The 18,595-nt window shown below is 29.1% G+C and overlaps 3 protein-coding genes and 1 non-coding gene across 4 annotated transcripts in view; all 4 read right to left on the reverse strand.

Annotated features, from left to right (window-relative positions):
- The window catches only part of LOC125841014 (cytokinin riboside 5'-monophosphate phosphoribohydrolase LOG3), a 102,051-nt gene that overhangs the window by 37,119 nt on the left and 46,337 nt on the right, over positions 1 to 18,595 (reverse strand). The gene's annotated exons all lie outside the window — the stretch shown is intronic.
- LOC125840999 (zinc finger protein JACKDAW-like) lies at positions 3,416 to 6,188 on the reverse strand. Its single transcript, XM_049519995.1, has 3 exons — positions 5,679 to 6,188; positions 4,862 to 5,261; positions 3,416 to 4,491 (listed from the first exon to the last, which is right to left on the reverse strand). The coding sequence occupies exons 1-3, from the start codon at positions 5,818 to 5,820 to the stop codon at positions 3,564 to 3,566; spliced, it is 1,470 nt and encodes a 489-aa protein (XP_049375952.1). The 5' UTR covers positions 5,821 to 6,188; the 3' UTR covers positions 3,416 to 3,563.
- On the reverse strand, positions 12,928 to 13,000 carry TRNAK-CUU (transfer RNA lysine (anticodon CUU)). The gene has a single exon. It is a non-coding gene; the product is annotated as a tRNA-Lys (tRNA).
- Positions 14,711 to 15,770, reverse strand: LOC125806953 (peroxidase 44-like). The gene is made up of 2 exons (XM_049486705.1): positions 15,555 to 15,770; positions 14,711 to 15,475 (listed from the first exon to the last, which is right to left on the reverse strand). Exons 1-2 carry the CDS (start codon positions 15,768 to 15,770, stop codon positions 14,711 to 14,713), a joined length of 981 nt encoding a protein of 326 aa, XP_049342662.1.

Raw genomic sequence — 18,595 nt, forward strand, 5'->3', positions numbered from 1 at the left:
GCAATGTTATTACAAAAAGTTCCATTTCTGCCATAATTAGAAGAAGACAAGGCCATGGGACTAGGAGAGCTAAAGAAACTCTGGACAGATTATGATTGTACAGAGTTCAAGAGGGTGTAATCAGTTTGAAACTACTTTGAAAGAGATTGAGAGACCGTATAAAATTGAATAAATATATATACATATTCTAAGCGATATGTTTATAAATATTGTTTGACCCCAAAAGTTCTCCAAATACAACTTTTTATACCAACTCTATATAAAAACTAGATAAGCGGTATTCGTGCGGGCCCAATAATAATGCGTAATATACATGAAATAAATGTAAAGGACTAAAGATGGAATATAAAGAAAAGCCGTGTGTAGTAGTAGATATATGGGGGGTATTATACATGCTTCTAATGTCGTCGTTAGACCTTGGAGAGTGGAAATAGATTAAATTAAGTGAAGATGATGTAACACTTGGCTAGTAGAGGAGTGGTTAGGCTTAAGCACTACATGAATATCCATAATATTAAATTAACCTCTCAAGAGGCAAACAAGACGATGATGACCAGCTTGATGTAACCTCTGTTACATATTATTAAATAAATTAATTATTAGTGACTAATTATTATTCAATAATTACAATATTCATCAGCAGAGCTTACCAAGCCTATAGCAGCAAGGCCTACTTCTGAAAAGTAAAAAAACTGTTCCATAGAGTAAAGTGGGTCTAAAATAGTACTTCCTCCGTTTAAAAAAGAATGACCTTATTTCCTTTTTAGTCTGTTTAAAAAAGAATGACCTCTTTTCCTTTTTGGAAACATTTTAATTTCAGTTTTCCACGTGGCATGTTTAAGACCACAAGATTAAAAGACAATTTTGTAAATTTGACACAATTTTAATTTAAGACCACAAGATTCAAAAGTCTTCTTTATTTTTTTAAACTCCGTGCCAAGTCAAAGTAGGTCATTCTTTGTGAAACGGAGGAAGTACTACTAGTCTAGTTTCACATACCAAAATAATCTTACCATTATCAATACTCTCCTTTAAGGGTTGTTGGGATTAGTTATGTTAGAATAAATTATACTGTGATGAGTTACGATGGAATTAGTTATATTTGTTTAAGTTATGCTGGGATTTATTTTTGTTGTTTGTTTTGTTTGTCTTATTCAAACTTATGTTCATTGCATAATTTCTAAGAATAAGTTGTTTGTTTACAATAATATCCTCCACCTTATTTAGTTTTTTTTTTCAAGTTTTAGTTATTCATTCTTAAAAATAAAACTTTCCATCTTATTTAGCTTAAATATTTTTGGGTGTGCATTTCCGTGATTGTATCGTGTGCTTTTAAAATTAAACTTTCATCTTATTTAACTTAAAAATAAAACATTCATATTATTTAGTTTAAAAATAAAACCTTCATCTTATTTAGTTTAAAAATAAAATTTCCATTTAAGTTTATTAAAAGTTAAAGAAATTTTATTATTAAAGTTATCTACATTTTAATTGATATATAAAATATAATTTTTAAGTGAGTAATAAACTATTTAATTAAAAATATGCAATTTAATAGTGGAGTGAACGTTTTGAGAGAAATCAAAATATAAATGAACATAAGAATTAGGCAAATAAATTCAACTTATATTATATTCATAAATAAAAATTGTATTTACAAAATGTATTTTTTTAATAGAAAAATATATTATCATAAGAACAATGAATAATTACGGTTGTGAATGCTATTATAAATGTTGTTAAAAATTATGTTAATATACATGAATGTAAAGTGAGGTATAAAAATGGGGTTTAAGGAGGGTATTTTGTTATTTTACCTACCTAATCCCATGATAAGTTAACATGTGATTATTATTCCACCCACTTGGAGGGATAACTTATCCCAGGACTAATTGTTAATCCAGGGATAAGTTATTCCACCCTTGACAACCATACAACAGATTAAAGACCACTTAAAAATTATCCCTGAATTAAATCCTCTTGTCTATCGTCTATCGACACACCAAACTTCCCCTTAATGTACACAGTACAGCCCTCACCTTCTAAATCTTCTCATTAATCAGGCATAATAGATGAAGTTTGCTTCAGGTTTGTGTTCGAGCCCTGGATCATTGCTCTTGAATATAACTTACATAACATGAATTACTCCTAAAAATAGTTTATGTGACACAAATTTAAATTAATTAAATTTCAATATAGATATATATTAGACACTGAATGAAAAATAACAATTAAAAAAAATCTTGTCAATATATAAAAAGTGAATTAAAAATAAAAAGTTAAACCAAACCAAAATCTCAAAAGATTCTTCAAAGCCAACCAAGATTGACTAAAATAGGCTGATTGGTTTGACAATAGTCTATACACTTTCTCGTAATTTTCCGTGCCACCTTTTATCCTACACAAAATGCCAAATAGAATGTTACAAAAAGGAGTGTGATGTTACATAGTTGGAGTAAAACAAATTTGGATTAATACAAACGGTAGAAAAGATAAATTAAATATATATAAAAAAATAGAAGCTCAATAGTCTTTATCATATAATTAAAAAAATTAATTCCAAAATTACCGTGGCGGAGCCATGTGGAAATAAGAATTCATTTAAATTCTATTAATATGTTTAATTCTTTATATTTCAAATAATAAAATTTCTGGCTCTCCACAAGAAATAAACACAAATATGCATGGCATCGTTTTAGTATTTGTATCTTCCCAACACAAATGGTCGTACTCGAATTTTTAAGACCCTACAAATCTTGAAATTAGCCAAAAAATTATGTTTATTTTAGAGGATTATTATAAAGTTTATGGTCCCTTAATTATTAGTGGGACATTTACAATTGATCCTTCTGATGTGTGATTAAACACGTTTAACTATAAATTATTGTACGTAATTATGTACTTGTGACCCTCCTTAGCTGGCAAATTTAATTTAACAGATCTTAACTTTAAAAAAATAAGGATTAAATAAATGATGTGATTAGTTAAAATATGTTAAGATTCATGATATAATATAAATATTGGAGAGACCAACACCGTATCGGAATATTACAAGATCTGAAATTAGAATTATGAATAACTTAATACCAATATTGCATTTTTTCTTGTTTTATTCTTAGTCGACATATTAAAATTCAAGGAAATAACTACTAAATTCTTAATCAAAGAGCTTTTAAAAAATAATCTCTCTATCTTCAAGATATGTGATAAGATTTGCTTATACATATCTTTTCCAAATTTTACTAGTATATTGTAATAGTAGATGGTAGTTAAAGAGAGATTAATTTTTTTTTTTTTTTTCTAAATATCCAACTTATTTACTGGAGTAATATTACGTAGAAGGAACTTGTTAGCTCGGTGGAAACTTTGTATAACGTTGTCCGATTATTATATTTTAAAGGGGACAACTCAAGAGTTATACTGTTAGATCGATAAAGTTAGTTAACAATAGGCTTAGCTGGGGCTACAACAGTTGTAAGATAATTTAGCATTTTACATTATTGTACTGCGAAATACAAAAATATATATGAAAAGACAGACGCCATTGCTAAGTGACTAACTGTTTACTGTAAATGGCTTAACCCCATAGCTGAACTATTCATCGATGCAAACTTAATAATCTCTTGTGGCAAAAACTGACAATTCCCTTCGTGTTTAATTCCCAAAAAATCTCTCGTCAAACAATTATCCATACCGTTCATTGAAACTGCTTGAGTACTATGCATACCAACTGTTTGCATAATTGCCTCATCCAAATTAATCCCTGAAGAAGTGAAATTCGGACACCCAATTAGCCCGTTGTTGCTGTGTAACAACGACGTTGTGTAATCTTCAGATTTCTTGGCGAAAATTTGATCTGTTGTTTCACAACTCTGTAAACTGGTAAAAGTTGGTGTATTTGGGGAGGATGAAGAAGAAGAGTTCAGTTTGCTGAAATTGTTGCTAAAGAAAGTTGATTGATTGCTACTTTTTGTAGAACCCATTTGTGCTGCTTTCTGTAGAAGTGCAGTAGCAGACATTGGCGTGGTCGAATTTGGTTTGGTTAATTGGCTGTTTTGACTATCGGAATACAGAGAATTGTATGCTTCAGCCATTGAAAAGTTTGCAGATGTTGAATTAGATGATCCAAATACATTTTGGGATTGCATTTGGATCATTTCTTGAAAACCCCCTGTGCTTGAATTGTCAAAAAGATTTGAACTTGACGATATTTGAGCTGCTTGTTGATCTAACCAAAGTGATAATCTTGGTTTTTGCTGTTGCTGCTGCTGATGATGCTGATGAAGAGAATTATTAGTATTACCAGTTGTGTAACTACCAAAATCTGATCTAAATCCTGCGAATCCGCCATGTAAATTTGATTGTTGTTGGTTCAACAATGTGACATTATTTGGGAAGTTGATCAAATTGGTAGCACCAACTGATGTGATTCTTGAACTCTCCTCAGCTAAAGCATCACAGAAAGCTCTGTGTGTGATAAAACTATCCTTTCTGCAATTGAAGAATACATTTAAATCCCAATAGTAAAATAGTTGAAATTGAAAAAAACAAAACATATATCAATTTGAAGTTGAAATCGAAAAAGAGTATTTGGATCAATTTGAAGTTGTGTTTGTTCATGAATTTCATCGATATTTCAAATAATGAATGACTTTCACCAGTTTCTTGAGTGAGAAGTGGAGTTTAAGTTTGGAGCACTTGCCTTTGAGCAAGGAAAGATCTTTCAAAAATAGAATCGATACGATGGCCAAACTATTATTTGATGAGTATTTATTTTACTTCAATGAATGGATGAGCATTTATTGTACTTAAAACATATATTCTCCAACAAAAAAACATGTAAATAGAAACTAAAAAATACCTTGAAAAGAGTGTGCCACAGTCACATTTGTACTCTCTAGTTCCACAAGTTTTACTATGAGCTTTCCAATCTGATTGAACTGCATATTTCTTTGAACATTTTTCACATTTCCACTTCTTTTCTCCATGTTTTCTACTAAAATGTTTCTTAATTCCAGTTAGGTCTCCAAGTGCACGCGATGGATCGTGGTGAATACATGTCTTTTCTGGACAAATATACACTTTCTTCTTCACTTGTTCTAGCTTGTTTCTTTGCTTTAGCTTCCATGGAAGATTGTGACCTCTTCTATGAAGTTGCAAATTCTGGTCCCTTTGAAAACCTTTGTTGCAAATCTCACATATGAATCTGTTTGTTGCCATGAGTGACTTTGGTGAAAGAGCAATAACTTCAGCATCTGGATCTGTGATTCAACAAATAAACATGCAGTTCAGAGACGGGTCCAAGAATTGATCTTTATGTATTCAAGATTCGAAACATGGTATTAGACGCATCTGTTATGGTTATCTCATAAAAAATTAACTTAAAAAAAACTCAAAAAACCAAACAACAAAATCTAAAAAAGCAAGTCTTTTATATACATGTAGTTCAGAAGCGGATTCAAGATTTGACCTTTTATCATGAGTTCAAGATTCCTAAAACTTAAAAAAAACATGGTCTAAATTAACCCCTTGACATCATCTGACGTATCTGTTATGGTTATCTCATATCCCTTTTTTCTTTTCGTATGATTTTGCTTACTATACATGACATGCAAATCAAAGTTATGTATAACACTATAGCAATAAATTAAACAAAAGATTGAAACTTATAAATATACCTGGTGTTCCTGGAAGATTTCTTCTTTTCTTTGAAGAAGTATTAGGTTTAGGGTTAGGGTTTGTTGTTTGAAGTTCTTGATGATGATGAGGAAGTACTGCTTTAACAGAAGAAGGAAATGAAAACACATCTCCAGACATCATTTTTGTTTATGTTTTGGTTTTGTGTCTAAGCTACAAAACAAAGTGTGTGTTTTTTTCCAAATACAAACAGTTAAGAAAACCTTGGTAGTATTCAAATCTCACAAGTTTTTTTTTGTTTAGATTGTGCCAAAAGAACACAAACATAAGTAGTAGTAGTAGTAGTAATAGCACACAATAACAACACAAAGAAAAACACAAAGTTGTGTAAATCTTAAAAACACATGATGAAGAGAAATACAATATTTTCTTGGGATTTTTTTTTGTTTGATTTCAAAAGATAACACCAAAAAAGAATGACCAACTTGAAAGCTAAAGAGAATATTTTCCTCTCTTTTTCTATACAACTCTCCTTTCAACTTTATCTCTACCTTTTATTTTTTCAAAGGGTCAGCCATAGATTTAGCAGCTGGGGCCACCTATATTACGCACTCCGTTTCAATCTGTTTGTCCAATTTTTATTTTACACCAAGTTTACACAAGTAAAAGGAAATTTTTAAATCTTGTGATTTTAAGTTAAAGATAGGAAGAATGTACTAAAATGCTCTTTCATTTTATGACCTTTAAACATATCTGGTGGAAAAATTCAAATTAAAGAATTGTCAAGAAGAAAAAGAGACATTATTTTGTAAACAGACCAAAATGGAAAATAAAATAAACAAATTAAAACGGAGGGAATGTAAATTTTATTTTATACATCGAAAATGTAAAATTCTTTATATTGATGATGTAGTTTAACTTATTATTATAAATTTATTACTTCTTATGTCTCAATTTATATTGTACATAAGAAATTTCGAAATTCAAACTTTTTTAACTATCGTGTGAATTCGAACCTAGAAGCTTTAAGTTCAAATTTATGTATTTATCAATCACATAAAAATAATATATGTTTTGACCTAACTACATATCTTACCATGTTGTATATATATGTATTGGCTGTATGCTGCTTGTAACTAGAATGTGTAGAGCTGTGTGTCATTTTGTAGTCTTTCGAGCTAAAATATTCCTATTATCAAAGTCACGACCAACCACAATTTATTTAATTTCATTGTTGTTTAATGTGAAATGTGGAGAAAATTATGTTTGGAATATTTTACTCCTTCATATATATGTAATCGAAATGATTTTAGTGTATGCAAAAATGATTGTTTAAGTTCATATATATTATGTAGTTAAAATATTTTTTAGTATATAGAAAAAATGATAATTTAATCTTTTACATATATCTTACTTAATTGAAATAGTTCTTGATGTATCAAAAAATGATTATTTAAATACTAAAGTTTGAAGATAACGATGCAAATAAAACCATGGTAAATTTAAATAACAACTTATATGAAAAACATAAAAAATAACCAACTAGAATTGTGAGAGTATGGTGAGTACTCTTTCATTCTTAATTAGAAGTTTTGAATTTAAATTTCCCTGATAATGAAATCGGATATCGGACATCAGATAAGGAAAAAGAACATAAAAAATGAAATCTTTCAACCATAACCAAAAAAGTGGAGGGAAAGATGTAAATTGATGGGATTTAATTTACTACTCCCTCCATCTACTTTTATTTGTCCATGTTATCCTTTTTGAAAATCAATTTGACTAATTTTCAAAGTTAAATGAGATTACATTAATTCAATATGTTAAATAAAAAAATAAATATTCAAAAATTATACAAAAAATACTATAAATTGCAATTTTTTTCATATCAATATGATGAAAAAATGCTCATAAAATGTTAGTCAATTTTTTAATAATTTGACTCTAAAAAAAGAAAACTACGATATTTAAAGGTGGACGTAAAGAGTAATACAACTTTTTTTTACAAACTAAGATGAAATTACTCTTGGAATTGGAAATTGAAAGTGAGAAAGTGAAAGTAGAAAAGTTTGAGACCTTTTCATTACTTGTTCCAATATAATCTTGAGACATGAAGAATAAAATGATTACAAAATAATTAATTCAATTTGGACCCACATGTGTCTGATTCAAAAAATTAGGGGACCAGTTCTGTTGTTTTGTAATTCCCAAGGGCTAGTCCGTGAATCTCTGATACTCTTCTCGTCACGTGTGTCACTGTACACTCAGCGTGGGGTTCCCACACTCTTATTCGATATTTGTTTTGAGTTTTAACTAATTTAAATTTTTCGTATTAATATTATGAAGTTAAAAAAAAATTATATATAAAATTTAAATTTAAAATCTTTAATTAAAGATATATTATAGGACTTGATTGGTGATATATATATAGTTCTTGTGTAATTTTGTTCTTTGTTTTATATATTCTCTGCTGTTTAAAATGTGTGTTACTATAATAATAAATATAAATGTGATTTTAGAAATCAAGAGAATAGATATTTTTTTGTTTTCTCTTACTACATAATCTAAAAGGTCTGAACTATAATAAGGATAATTTTAGAAAAGGAGAGGATAACTTGATGAATATAATTTTTATGATTTATAAGTATATCGAGAAAATATAATCAGAGTTCGGTTCCAATATCGAGAAAATCATAAATTGAAATGATAAGAAATATTAAATATTTGTATGCCTAACTCAACATTGAATAGCATAACATGAGATAAAAATTATTTAAAATAATATAAGAGGCATAAAAATTTCACCTACCGACATAAGGACTCCACAAATCGAACAATTATTATACAATAGTATTTAACTATATATATATAACTATAAAACAAAACGTAAGAGGAAATTTTAATTGTTGATACATATGTGCATGCTTGAAGAATCGTGTGCTTTTAAGCATGAACTTTGTAAATTATGAATTTTTTATATATAGAAAGTGTTAATTCTTTACGATAAAATTATATATAACATGATTAGTTAACCATGAACTTCGATACTAGATGGATAAACTAATAATAGCTATTTTATACTTTTCTTAGTTCGATTATTTTTCAATCTTGAGAAAAAAAGAAAAGTCTATATACGATAACTCTGTCTAATATTTTCAAGGGACAACTCGCCAAGCTTATAGTGGACATGGGTTGGGTCATCGACGATTACGACCATTCAAAGACATAGCTGGAGTACTACATAAAGTTGGAACACACGAGAGCGAGGTGCATGTGAAGAAATCTTAAATTCATATACATAACACATGTTTTACAAGAAAATAATAATAATAATAATCAAAAAAAGAATCAAATTTGTTAGCTATCATTTTCAAAATACTATTTTTTTTTCATTTTTATATATGATAGCCCTTTTGAAAATAACTTCTTCTTTTAAATTTGTCATCACTCACTTTTTCTGCTTGCTAGTTGGCAATTTTTTCTATTTTCTTACTGCAGAATTATACCAGATTTGAAATAAATAATTGTGACATCAAATAGTTGGTGTGTTTTATATTGGGAAAGTTACAAATATATACGCTTCGTTCAATTAGTTTACCAATATATATATTATAAGATTCGTAATTATTCCTTTTATTATTTGCTATATACTCGCATGATTGGCCCATATATATGTAGCTTGTCCCAAAAATTCAAGCAAACACTAATTTTAATGCACATTTTCAATCTTTTAATTCCTTATTTTTTTCTGGACGTGACAATTTTCACATGACTAGTCTCCAATTTATTTTTATTTATTTATTGAAATTATTTAATTTTAGAATTTTGTCGTGTCCTATTTCGTCAATCATGTTGTAATTTCTATATAATTGTACCTTTGAAAATGAGTGAAACATATATATATATATAGTCTCCATCATGATCTTTGAGAAATGTACTCTGATATATATAAGGAATAATATTGGATTGCAAGTCCAATTACTCCCAATGTCCCATTTTAACTGTTGTTTATAACCTTTTTTTTTTATGAAAAAAATAATTCACAAGTACAAGGTGTATATAGTTTATTATTTTCTTTTTCTTAATATTAAAGTTGGCGAATTAAATTTCTAAAGTGATATTTATTTTGAATGAATCCAAATTTAAGGATCTGTTTGGCAAAGCTGCTAGTTCATGTTATCTTCTTCATTTTATTTTTCTTTTGCTTGGTTTTCCCGGGTATTTGTTATTCGCTTTGGGTAGCAAATAATCAAATTCTAGTGAAAATTAATTAAGCCTTATTTAATTTGAGGAATAAAATGTTTTTTAAAGAGCGATTTCATTCCTCATCCAAACTTTCTAATCAAGAATGAAAAAATACTTATTGACATTGCCCACCGCCGGTGGCGGAGCCACCTTACAATGAGGGGTTCATCCGAATCCCCTTCGCCAGAAAATTATATGATTTATATATGGTTAAAATATTTTTTAGGTATATATAATAGATGTCAAACCCCCTTCGACTATTTCGTGTCTATACTTTTAGATTTTGAACCCCTTATTGAAAATTCTGGCTCTGCCACTGCCCACCGCGATCTCTCATCGTCACCCTATGTTTAACCTCTGAAAAACAATAAAAGAAGAAAGAAACTAGCTTGATAGCATGGCAACAGTTCAATTAAAGTGGTCCTTACTCTAGAATTATTTTACAATTAAAATAAGGGACATAATTATACAAGATAATATATATATATATATATGATTATTTTTGTAATAAACTATGATTTTTTCATCTAAATGTCACTGAACTAGCTCAAAATCATACACATGATGGGAAATAGACTTGCGATAAAATTCGAGAAAATCTATTAATTCTTCTAAGTGAAAAACTGCTATTTTTTTCTTATTGCTTCAATCGAAATATCTGCATATAGGAATAACTAATGAACATTTTTCAGCGAAAAATATCACATAAAAAATATTTCTTTTTTAATAGTGTCGATGTGTGGGGCTAGGGGTGAGATGGATTTGATTAAACGTAAGATAACATCCATGCAAATTAATATATTGCAAGAATTATTGCGTATGGGACGTGATTTGGTTAAAGATCTCGATTTTTATATTATATATAATATATATATATATATTTTTAACTCCTGATATATTCTCACTACTAGATGTGGTTTATTTTTATTTTTATTAACTTTTTTTAAGATAACAAGATTATTTTTTCCTACATTAAAAAATATATTGCAAGAATTATTATAAGTTGAAACTTTGAAGATCATCTTTTCTTCAAAAAAATCATCCTTCCATCTTACTAAATCTTTCGAATTTTGAAAGTTAAGGTCTTAAATTTTGATCATAAACTCTAATATATGATATTTAAAAATAGAATTTAATTACATATTTAAAAAACTACGTAAAGAGGTATAAGTCACGATAATTAATTATTTAAAAGGAAATAATCTATCAGTTCTTTATTTTCATTTTTTTTTTTCGTTTTTTCCATAATTAATTATTGATTTTTTTTTAAGTAAAAAGGCAAATGGCTTTTTTCATTTGAATAAAACAGTGAGTAAACACAATGCACGTTCCCCAAAAGCCAAACATTTCTAACTTTTTTTGGGACTAACCAACACATGGGGTTGTCTTGCTAGAACTCTATGGGATCCAATGCTATTATATACTCCAAATATATTTGTACAAAAGAAAATTTCATTTTATACCAAAGAAGAAAAAGTTAAAATAAGATCTTTTTCGAAGTTAGATGTCATAAAAGCACATCTCTTAAGTTTAATCTAAGCTTCAACGATGAAAAAGTATCGATATCAATATATTTGATAAACTATCCCAACCATTTTGATTTTTTTTATATTAATACAGTTCAAGGTAATTTATTATTTTGATCTTAGAACATAAGGATTGCATTGTCATTACAATATCATATTTATTATGTGAAATAATTATTTATTTCAGTACAACATCGTACAGTATATATTAAAATATTATTTAAATCACAAAGTAATAGTCCAGTCTAAATAATTATCAACATTTCTTAAGATTGTAGCTTCATTAACGGATGTTTATCTTGATTGCATTTCAATTTTTTGCCAATAACATGCAAAAAGTAAAATAATTATTAAATAAAAATTTCTCAGCACAATTTTTTATAAAAAAGTCTAATGAATTCAAATGCAAGTATATGAAACTATTCCTAATAACAAGTATAACAATAATAAATATTAAAAATTTGTATAGATATTGTATCCTGTTATAAATCCATTGAACTAAGTGGATTGTCCATTGAGTTTATTCATGAATTACTTGAATTCATGTATGTATATTTTCAATGTGATATGATTCATTGTGGATAATTATGTACCTATTTGTTTGGGCATTTAATAGGGAAAAAACATATATTCCCCCTTAAACTTGTTTCGAAAAGTCAGTTACACGCTTAAATTATTATGACGACCTATTACACCTTTACTACTTAAAAGTGAATTTATTTACCCCCTAAAACTAATGTGGCAAAATAATTTTTTTTTTTAAAAACAGGCCCGTCAGATTTATTAAAGTAGAATTTTTTTTTTCAAAATTCAATTAGACCCCACTCTACTCTTCACAACCCACCCTCTTCTTCTTCTTCAACCCCACCCTCTTGAGGAAACACATTTTTCTCCTCTTTCTTTTAAGCAAAAATCTCTCCTTCTTCCTTCTTTGACTTCTTCTCAGCTTGCTTAGCATATTAGTTATCATCAATCTATGTTTTGTGAGTTTTGATTTGTGTTTGTTAATAAAAAATTTCTTAATGTCATCGGCGGGATAAAAATTTAGGGATTTCTTAGCCGTTGCAGCTATGGTGGGCTTTTTTTTAGAGAAACGGGAGAATTTTTCACTCCATAAATTAGCTCCATGTTTCGATTAGTGTTCTTGGCGGCCATTGTTAAAATTTTCATCTTATTGTAATTTTTCTATGAAGAAAATATAATTATTAGAGAATTTTAATAATTAATTGGAGATTATTAGTGTAAAATATAGTTAACAAAAGAAAAGTTAACTAAAAATAAAAAAGAATATAATTTTTTTTAATTTTTGACATGGCGCTGACGTACACCACATATTGTGAGAGTTGTGTTACACGTCTCAGGGTAAATAAATGGTCGTCACTCGTCGTACACCACATATTGTGAGAGTTGTGTTACATCTCTCAAGGTAAATAAATGGTCGTCACTTGTTATAATGTTTAAGCGTGTAATCGACTTTTCAGGAAAAAAATTTTAGTTAAAAGAAAAAAGTACAAACACACGCCCACCGTGGGGCTCGAACCCACGACCACAAGGTTAAGAGCCTTGCGCTCTACCAACTGAGCTAGACGGGCTTATTGATATTCCTAACATACAGAAACAATATACCTTAAAAATATCACCATAGGATTAAAATTCCTATGCCACAAAACTTTATCTAACTTTCTATTCACAATCCTTTAATCTATGTAAGCTTAAAATAGTTCTCTAGCGAAAAGGTTGCCAACTACAAACATCTTTTGAAACGTGATTTTTCTTGAGTCGAGAATCTATTGAAAATAACTTTTCCACCCAACTAAGGTAAGAATAAAGTCTTTGTATACTAGATATGTTGTTGTCATAATTAACAAATGTACTTGCGTATATGAAAATAAAATCATGTCTACAAATTCGTATCAAAATACATTTGCCAAGTCTTAAAGAAGTTGAGTAGTGACATTCATGAAGGTACGGATGTAGTATCTCTACACCAGGCAAGTTGTTGTCGTAATTATTAAAAGTAGAAATAAAATACGTATACACCAGGTATATTATTATCGTAATTAATAAATGTACTTAAGTATATGGAAAAAAAACTATGTTTGCAAATTCGTACCAAAATGCATTTGTCAAGTCTTCATCTCAATCTCGAAAATAGTAAAACACACAAGCAAGTAGAATACAAATGCTAGTCTTAATCACCAATAGTTACTTGTTTTACATGTACACACAAATAAAATCGTGAAGGCCAACATACAAGTCGATTGTAACAACTCCAATTTCACAATAGAAACATTCAAATACTATAATCAGTAAACTCGAAGTTACAACAGAAACATAAAACGAAAAAAGAGTAGTATTGTAGAAGATAGCTACAAAGGAGATGAGAAGCACAACTAAAAGAAAGGGAATGAGAGAACTAGACATTTTTCTCAACAATTTGTATAAACCGATCTTTCTCATCCGTTATCATTTTAGCTAGTTGTTAATTGGGCTTGGGTCCTGAATCAACCTTTGCAAAGACTTTCCAGTTTTGTTGGTTCTTCTCGACCCAATAACTAATTGTGTGTCATCCGTATAGGCCTCAAAATTGGGCCGATGTGGGTTCATAACATTGATCCAACAAAAACTTCACCAGAGTTTTATTTCTTCAAGACACAACATTTGATGAAAGTTACGAATGAATATGTTACTTCTTAGGAAAAGGAATTAAGACCTTCAATATACGAAAGAATATAGGAACTAGCAACAGTTCTGTAGCTAAACAATAGGTAAACCTATTTAGCGACGGATTAGAAATGGATTATCACAAAGTTCTGTTAGCTAGGAATAAATTAGCGATGAATTCGTAGCTAATTCCAATTTCTTTTTGTTGTAGTAAACTAGCCAGTTAAGCTGCATTATAAACTTAAAACTGCATCTTTGCATCTAAACAAAATATTAAGTTGGATTTTGAACTCAATATCCATGTTTTTACTACATATATTTTTAGCCTTTTCAATTAATTATTGTGTGTTTGTAATTACATAGTTCTTGCATTACATATATATTTCTGTTTTTCTTTATTGCATCGTTTATTCACATTGACGGATCTACTTAGGCCCAAGGTCCAAGGTGTCACGTGACACTGCTTCATCGAAAAAAATTGCTAAATATTTATATATAATTCAAAGACAACAGTAAAAACTGAAATATATATTACAAAGTGACAACTCTTGACCAAGAGAGGCCCAAAAAAAAGCAGTGAATTTATTATCTACACATATGATAACACAAATATAAATAAGAATTTGATATTCATTCACTCATTTTTTCGTGATTTTGGGAGGAGGATTAAATGCTCTACAATTTTTTCTAATTTCACCTGATTTCCCCACAAGAACTTGAGTGTTACCTAACTTGATCAATGCATTCGCGAAAGCCTGTTGGAAGGCTTTTGGATTAGAAGCAAAATTCGTCACAATCCCAGCAGTTGATCTATCTGATTCAAGTAACTGATCAATCTTCAATATTCCTTTCTTCAATCTCAGTTGTTTGTAAAAAGAGTTATCAACAACAAATGAAGTGTTTTGATCCAAGAACACAGGCGAGCCACCATTAGCACTACACGTCTTTTTAAGACTACTAAACAATTTGGTATCCATGCTTCCATCCGCCGTCGATAGCCTATCCCCTTGAATAAAACTACAATGTGTAATTCCCACTGTGTGGCCACCTAAAAGCGACACCATTTCATTCACATTAAATCCTTTGCTTTGAAAAGTTTGAATTGCTTGTGGCACTGTTATACTAGGGCCTGGCAGGTTCACTTGTGATGGGTCTGATACTAGCCCATCGCGCCTGCCAGTGGGTATACTATAACCCAGTCCTCCAGCTAATGCAACTGCATCTCGAGTAGCTAATGCAATGATGTCCGCACAGGACACTGTATTAGGACATGTAGCTTCTAATTTACTCTTTATTTGATCAATCAACTCGTATCCTCTTACAGATCCATTTGCTCCTGCATCTTTTTCTGACTTTTTATTCTTCGTGTTTTTGGAGTCTATCAACAACGATGCATCACAACCCTGAAAATCATACCTCACATTATTATAACTTCAAAATTTTATCAAATAATAGGAAAAAAATATAGTAGTTTTTTCTCACCCTCACGAAGCAGTCATGAAAATACATTCGTAGCAATGCTGCTGTAATGGTACGATCCGAAGAAAACCGGCTTCGCACCGTATCTCGAACTATGGTTTCTGCTGCTGGACATCTAGCTTTAGTATTGTAGAAACCAACTTGAAGTTGAGCAGATACGATTGTTGCTAAGTGCAGAGTAATACAGAAGAAAAACAAAAATAATATCTTCTTGTCCATCTTAACAAAATAATATCAGATTTAAGGTTTGATAATGAGCAAAGAAGCCACAGCATTTATATATAGCTAGTACTTGATGTGATTCACTTTTCATTGTAGTCTGTGTAAAAAAAAGAATGACATATTCATGTATTAAGTAACAATTTAACTTTAAAATGTCTATTTTATCCTTAATGAAATTATTTATAGTCACACAAATATCTATCAGTTATTTTAGACCAGATAATTTCGAAAGTCTTTCTTTCTTAAACTATGTGTGAAATCAAACTAATTCATATAAAATGGAACGGAAGGAGTATTGTAATTTATTTGGAGGGTAGAGGGGAATGATGTGGTAGGCCACTAAGAGGTTAGAGATTTGGAAGTCAAAGCTTAACTCGGATGCACGTCTTGTTATTAAATATAACTAATACTAGTTCTGACCTATGAAAAAGCACTAAGGTGTGTTTAACTTGTATCAGTAGCTAATACTTGAAAAGAAAAAGGAAATACGTGTGAGTTCAATTTGAAAAATACCACTTGAACCTTGGAGTCAATGGGTAGGATTTCGTGCTTGCACAGATTTAATATATGTTATTTTGTTGTTTCAATTGATGTGATATATTTGTAATTTGGAGAGTTTATTAAATTTTAATATAATTTTTAGATATTTTAAGTTGTTAATTAATTACTCTGAATTTATCATATTTTTTACATAATTTTAAAAAAATAATGTATGTTACGTTATTCCCTCAGTGCCAAGTTATGTAGTGCCAACATAATTTTGAATGTCAGTTAAATTTTTTTATGTGTTTTAAATTTTTAAGTTAGTTAATTATTGTGATTTATATTAATTTTTTACGTCATTTTTGGTAATGTATGTTACTTCCTCTAACCCAATTTATGCGGTAATCACGAAATTTTGAGAGTCTGCTAGATGTTTTAATCTATATGTATTTTTAAATATTTTAGTTGTTATTTTATTATGATTTATAGTATTGTTTACATAATTTTCAAATAATATATGTTTCTCTTTTTGTTGTAATTTACGTGGCACATATAGAATTTGAAGAGTCAACCAATTTTTTAATATGTTTTTAAACATTTCAAATTGTGGAATTTACACTACTTTTTATGTTGTTTCTAAATAATATATGTTACTTTCTCTATCCTATTAACTATATGTGACACCGGTAGAATTTAAAATCAATCAATTTTTTTTATGTCTTTAAAACATTTTAGTTGTTATTTATCGTAATTTATAATACCTTTTCCACAATTTTTGAATACATAGAGAACTAAACAATAAGGCAAGCAAATTAGAACAAGAAACCACTAAAAAATTATCATACTGCCCTTGAAGTGCCAAAACATGCATGTTGACATGTTGCCTACTTGGTTTAGACGAAGTAGATAGATCAAATGAATGAAATCCAGGTGGCTCTTATGCCACTTTTGATGATCTCGATTCGGACGAAATAGATAAAAAAAAATATTAGATCGATGGCCGGGGTAAGTACTTAGAACTCCCTCTTATTATATAAGAGAATATATTTATCTATCTATCTACACTATATTAAAACTTAAAAGCATGAAGCCCTTAGAAATGTTGTTTGAATTTTTTGTCCAATATTTAAAGATCCCGTTTTAGACAAAAAAAAATAATCATTTTTTTCATTATTTCTTTAAATATTCTATCATTAAATTAATAATACTAAATATTGACTATAATAAATATAATAAAAATTAAATGGCGAAGATCTTCTTATTATTGTTAAATTCCTGCTTAGAGAATCTTTTTCCAACTAAACTAGACTTGATCCCCCCCCCCCCAAAAAAAGTCAAAAAACATCTAAAATTATAGGCAAAAAAGTTTCAAAAATCATCCCAAAAATTAGTCAAAAATAGTACAAATAAATAGAAAAATGTAATTAAAAAAATGTCAAAAAAAGTTCAAAGATAGGCAAACTGAGAATATCGCTATATTCCTTTTAAATGGTCCCTAAATGCTAAAAGATAGGGTGGATCGTGGTGATGTTTTACGTATTGTTCCCCAGATCACTACGGAGGGACCCCGTAAATGTTTTAGAAAAAGAGTGCTTTGAAACTTCACCAGAGTTTTACTTCTTCAAGATACATATTTGATGAAAGTTACGAGTGAATGTGTTACTTCTTAGGAAAAGGAATTAAGACCTTCAATATAAGAAAATCACTACTAAGAATATAGGAACTAGCAACAGACAGCTAAATAACAAAGTCCGTCGAACGTTGGTAAACCTATTTAACGACGGATTAGAAATGGATTATCACAAAGTTCTGTTAGCTATAGGGGTGGGCATGATATGGTATGATATACAGGGACGACTCTTACTTATAAAAATTAAGGCACATGCCTTAGGCTCCCAATTTGGGAGGCCTCAAATTTTTATCAAGAACAAATTATGTGTTATTTTTTTATAAAAAAGTTAATCATTTATAATAAAGTATATATATATATATATATATAATTTATTCTCCTTAACCCCACTCAAATAGAAGAAATCAAGAGAACGTTGTTTTGTCTTATTACATTTCTTTGTTAACATTCACAATATTTATTTATTTTAAAACTCTTTTTGCGCTCTTTTTCTTCAAATCTTTCATAAGTTAAAGTATACTCTATCAAAAATCTGAGTCATTAATCGAACAATGTTGAACAAAGTGAATCACAATTTTTTTTTAAACTTAATTTTCAATCAAAGTAAGGTATATCATCAAGTTATCAACATCTTGAGTCAAATTCTATGGTTCTAACTCTTATTTTTGTTTAAAGTTTGTCAACTTATTACTCATAGAAGTATGTTAAC

The sequence above is a fragment of the Solanum verrucosum genome, unplaced genomic scaffold (genome assembly GCF_900185275.1).
Source record: "Solanum verrucosum unplaced genomic scaffold, falcon-dt-bn FXZP01000196.1, whole genome shotgun sequence".
Classification (NCBI taxonomy): Eukaryota; Viridiplantae; Streptophyta; class Magnoliopsida; order Solanales; family Solanaceae; genus Solanum; species Solanum verrucosum.

What these genes read in the sequence shown, in the direction of transcription:
- LOC125840999 (XM_049519995.1), bottom strand. Translation starts at nt 5,820, where the DNA reads ATGATGTCTGGAGATGTGTTTTCATTTCCTTCTTCTGTTAAAGCAGTA. An exon ending in AAATCTTCCAGGAACACCAG is followed by an intron (nt 5,262 to 5,678) that starts GTATATTTATAA and finishes GTTGAATCACAG; the next exon opens with ATCCAGATGCTGAAGTTATT. An exon ending in TGTGGCACACTCTTTTCAAG is followed by an intron (nt 4,492 to 4,861) that starts GTATTTTTTAGT and finishes CTTCAATTGCAG; the next exon opens with AAAGGATAGTTTTATCACAC.
- LOC125806953 (XM_049486705.1), bottom strand. Translation starts at nt 15,770, where the DNA reads ATGGACAAGAAGATATTATTTTTGTTTTTCTTCTGTATTACTCTGCAC. An exon ending in TTCATGACTGCTTCGTGAGG is followed by an intron (nt 15,476 to 15,554) that starts GTGAGAAAAAAC and finishes TATGATTTTCAG; the next exon opens with GGTTGTGATGCATCGTTGTT.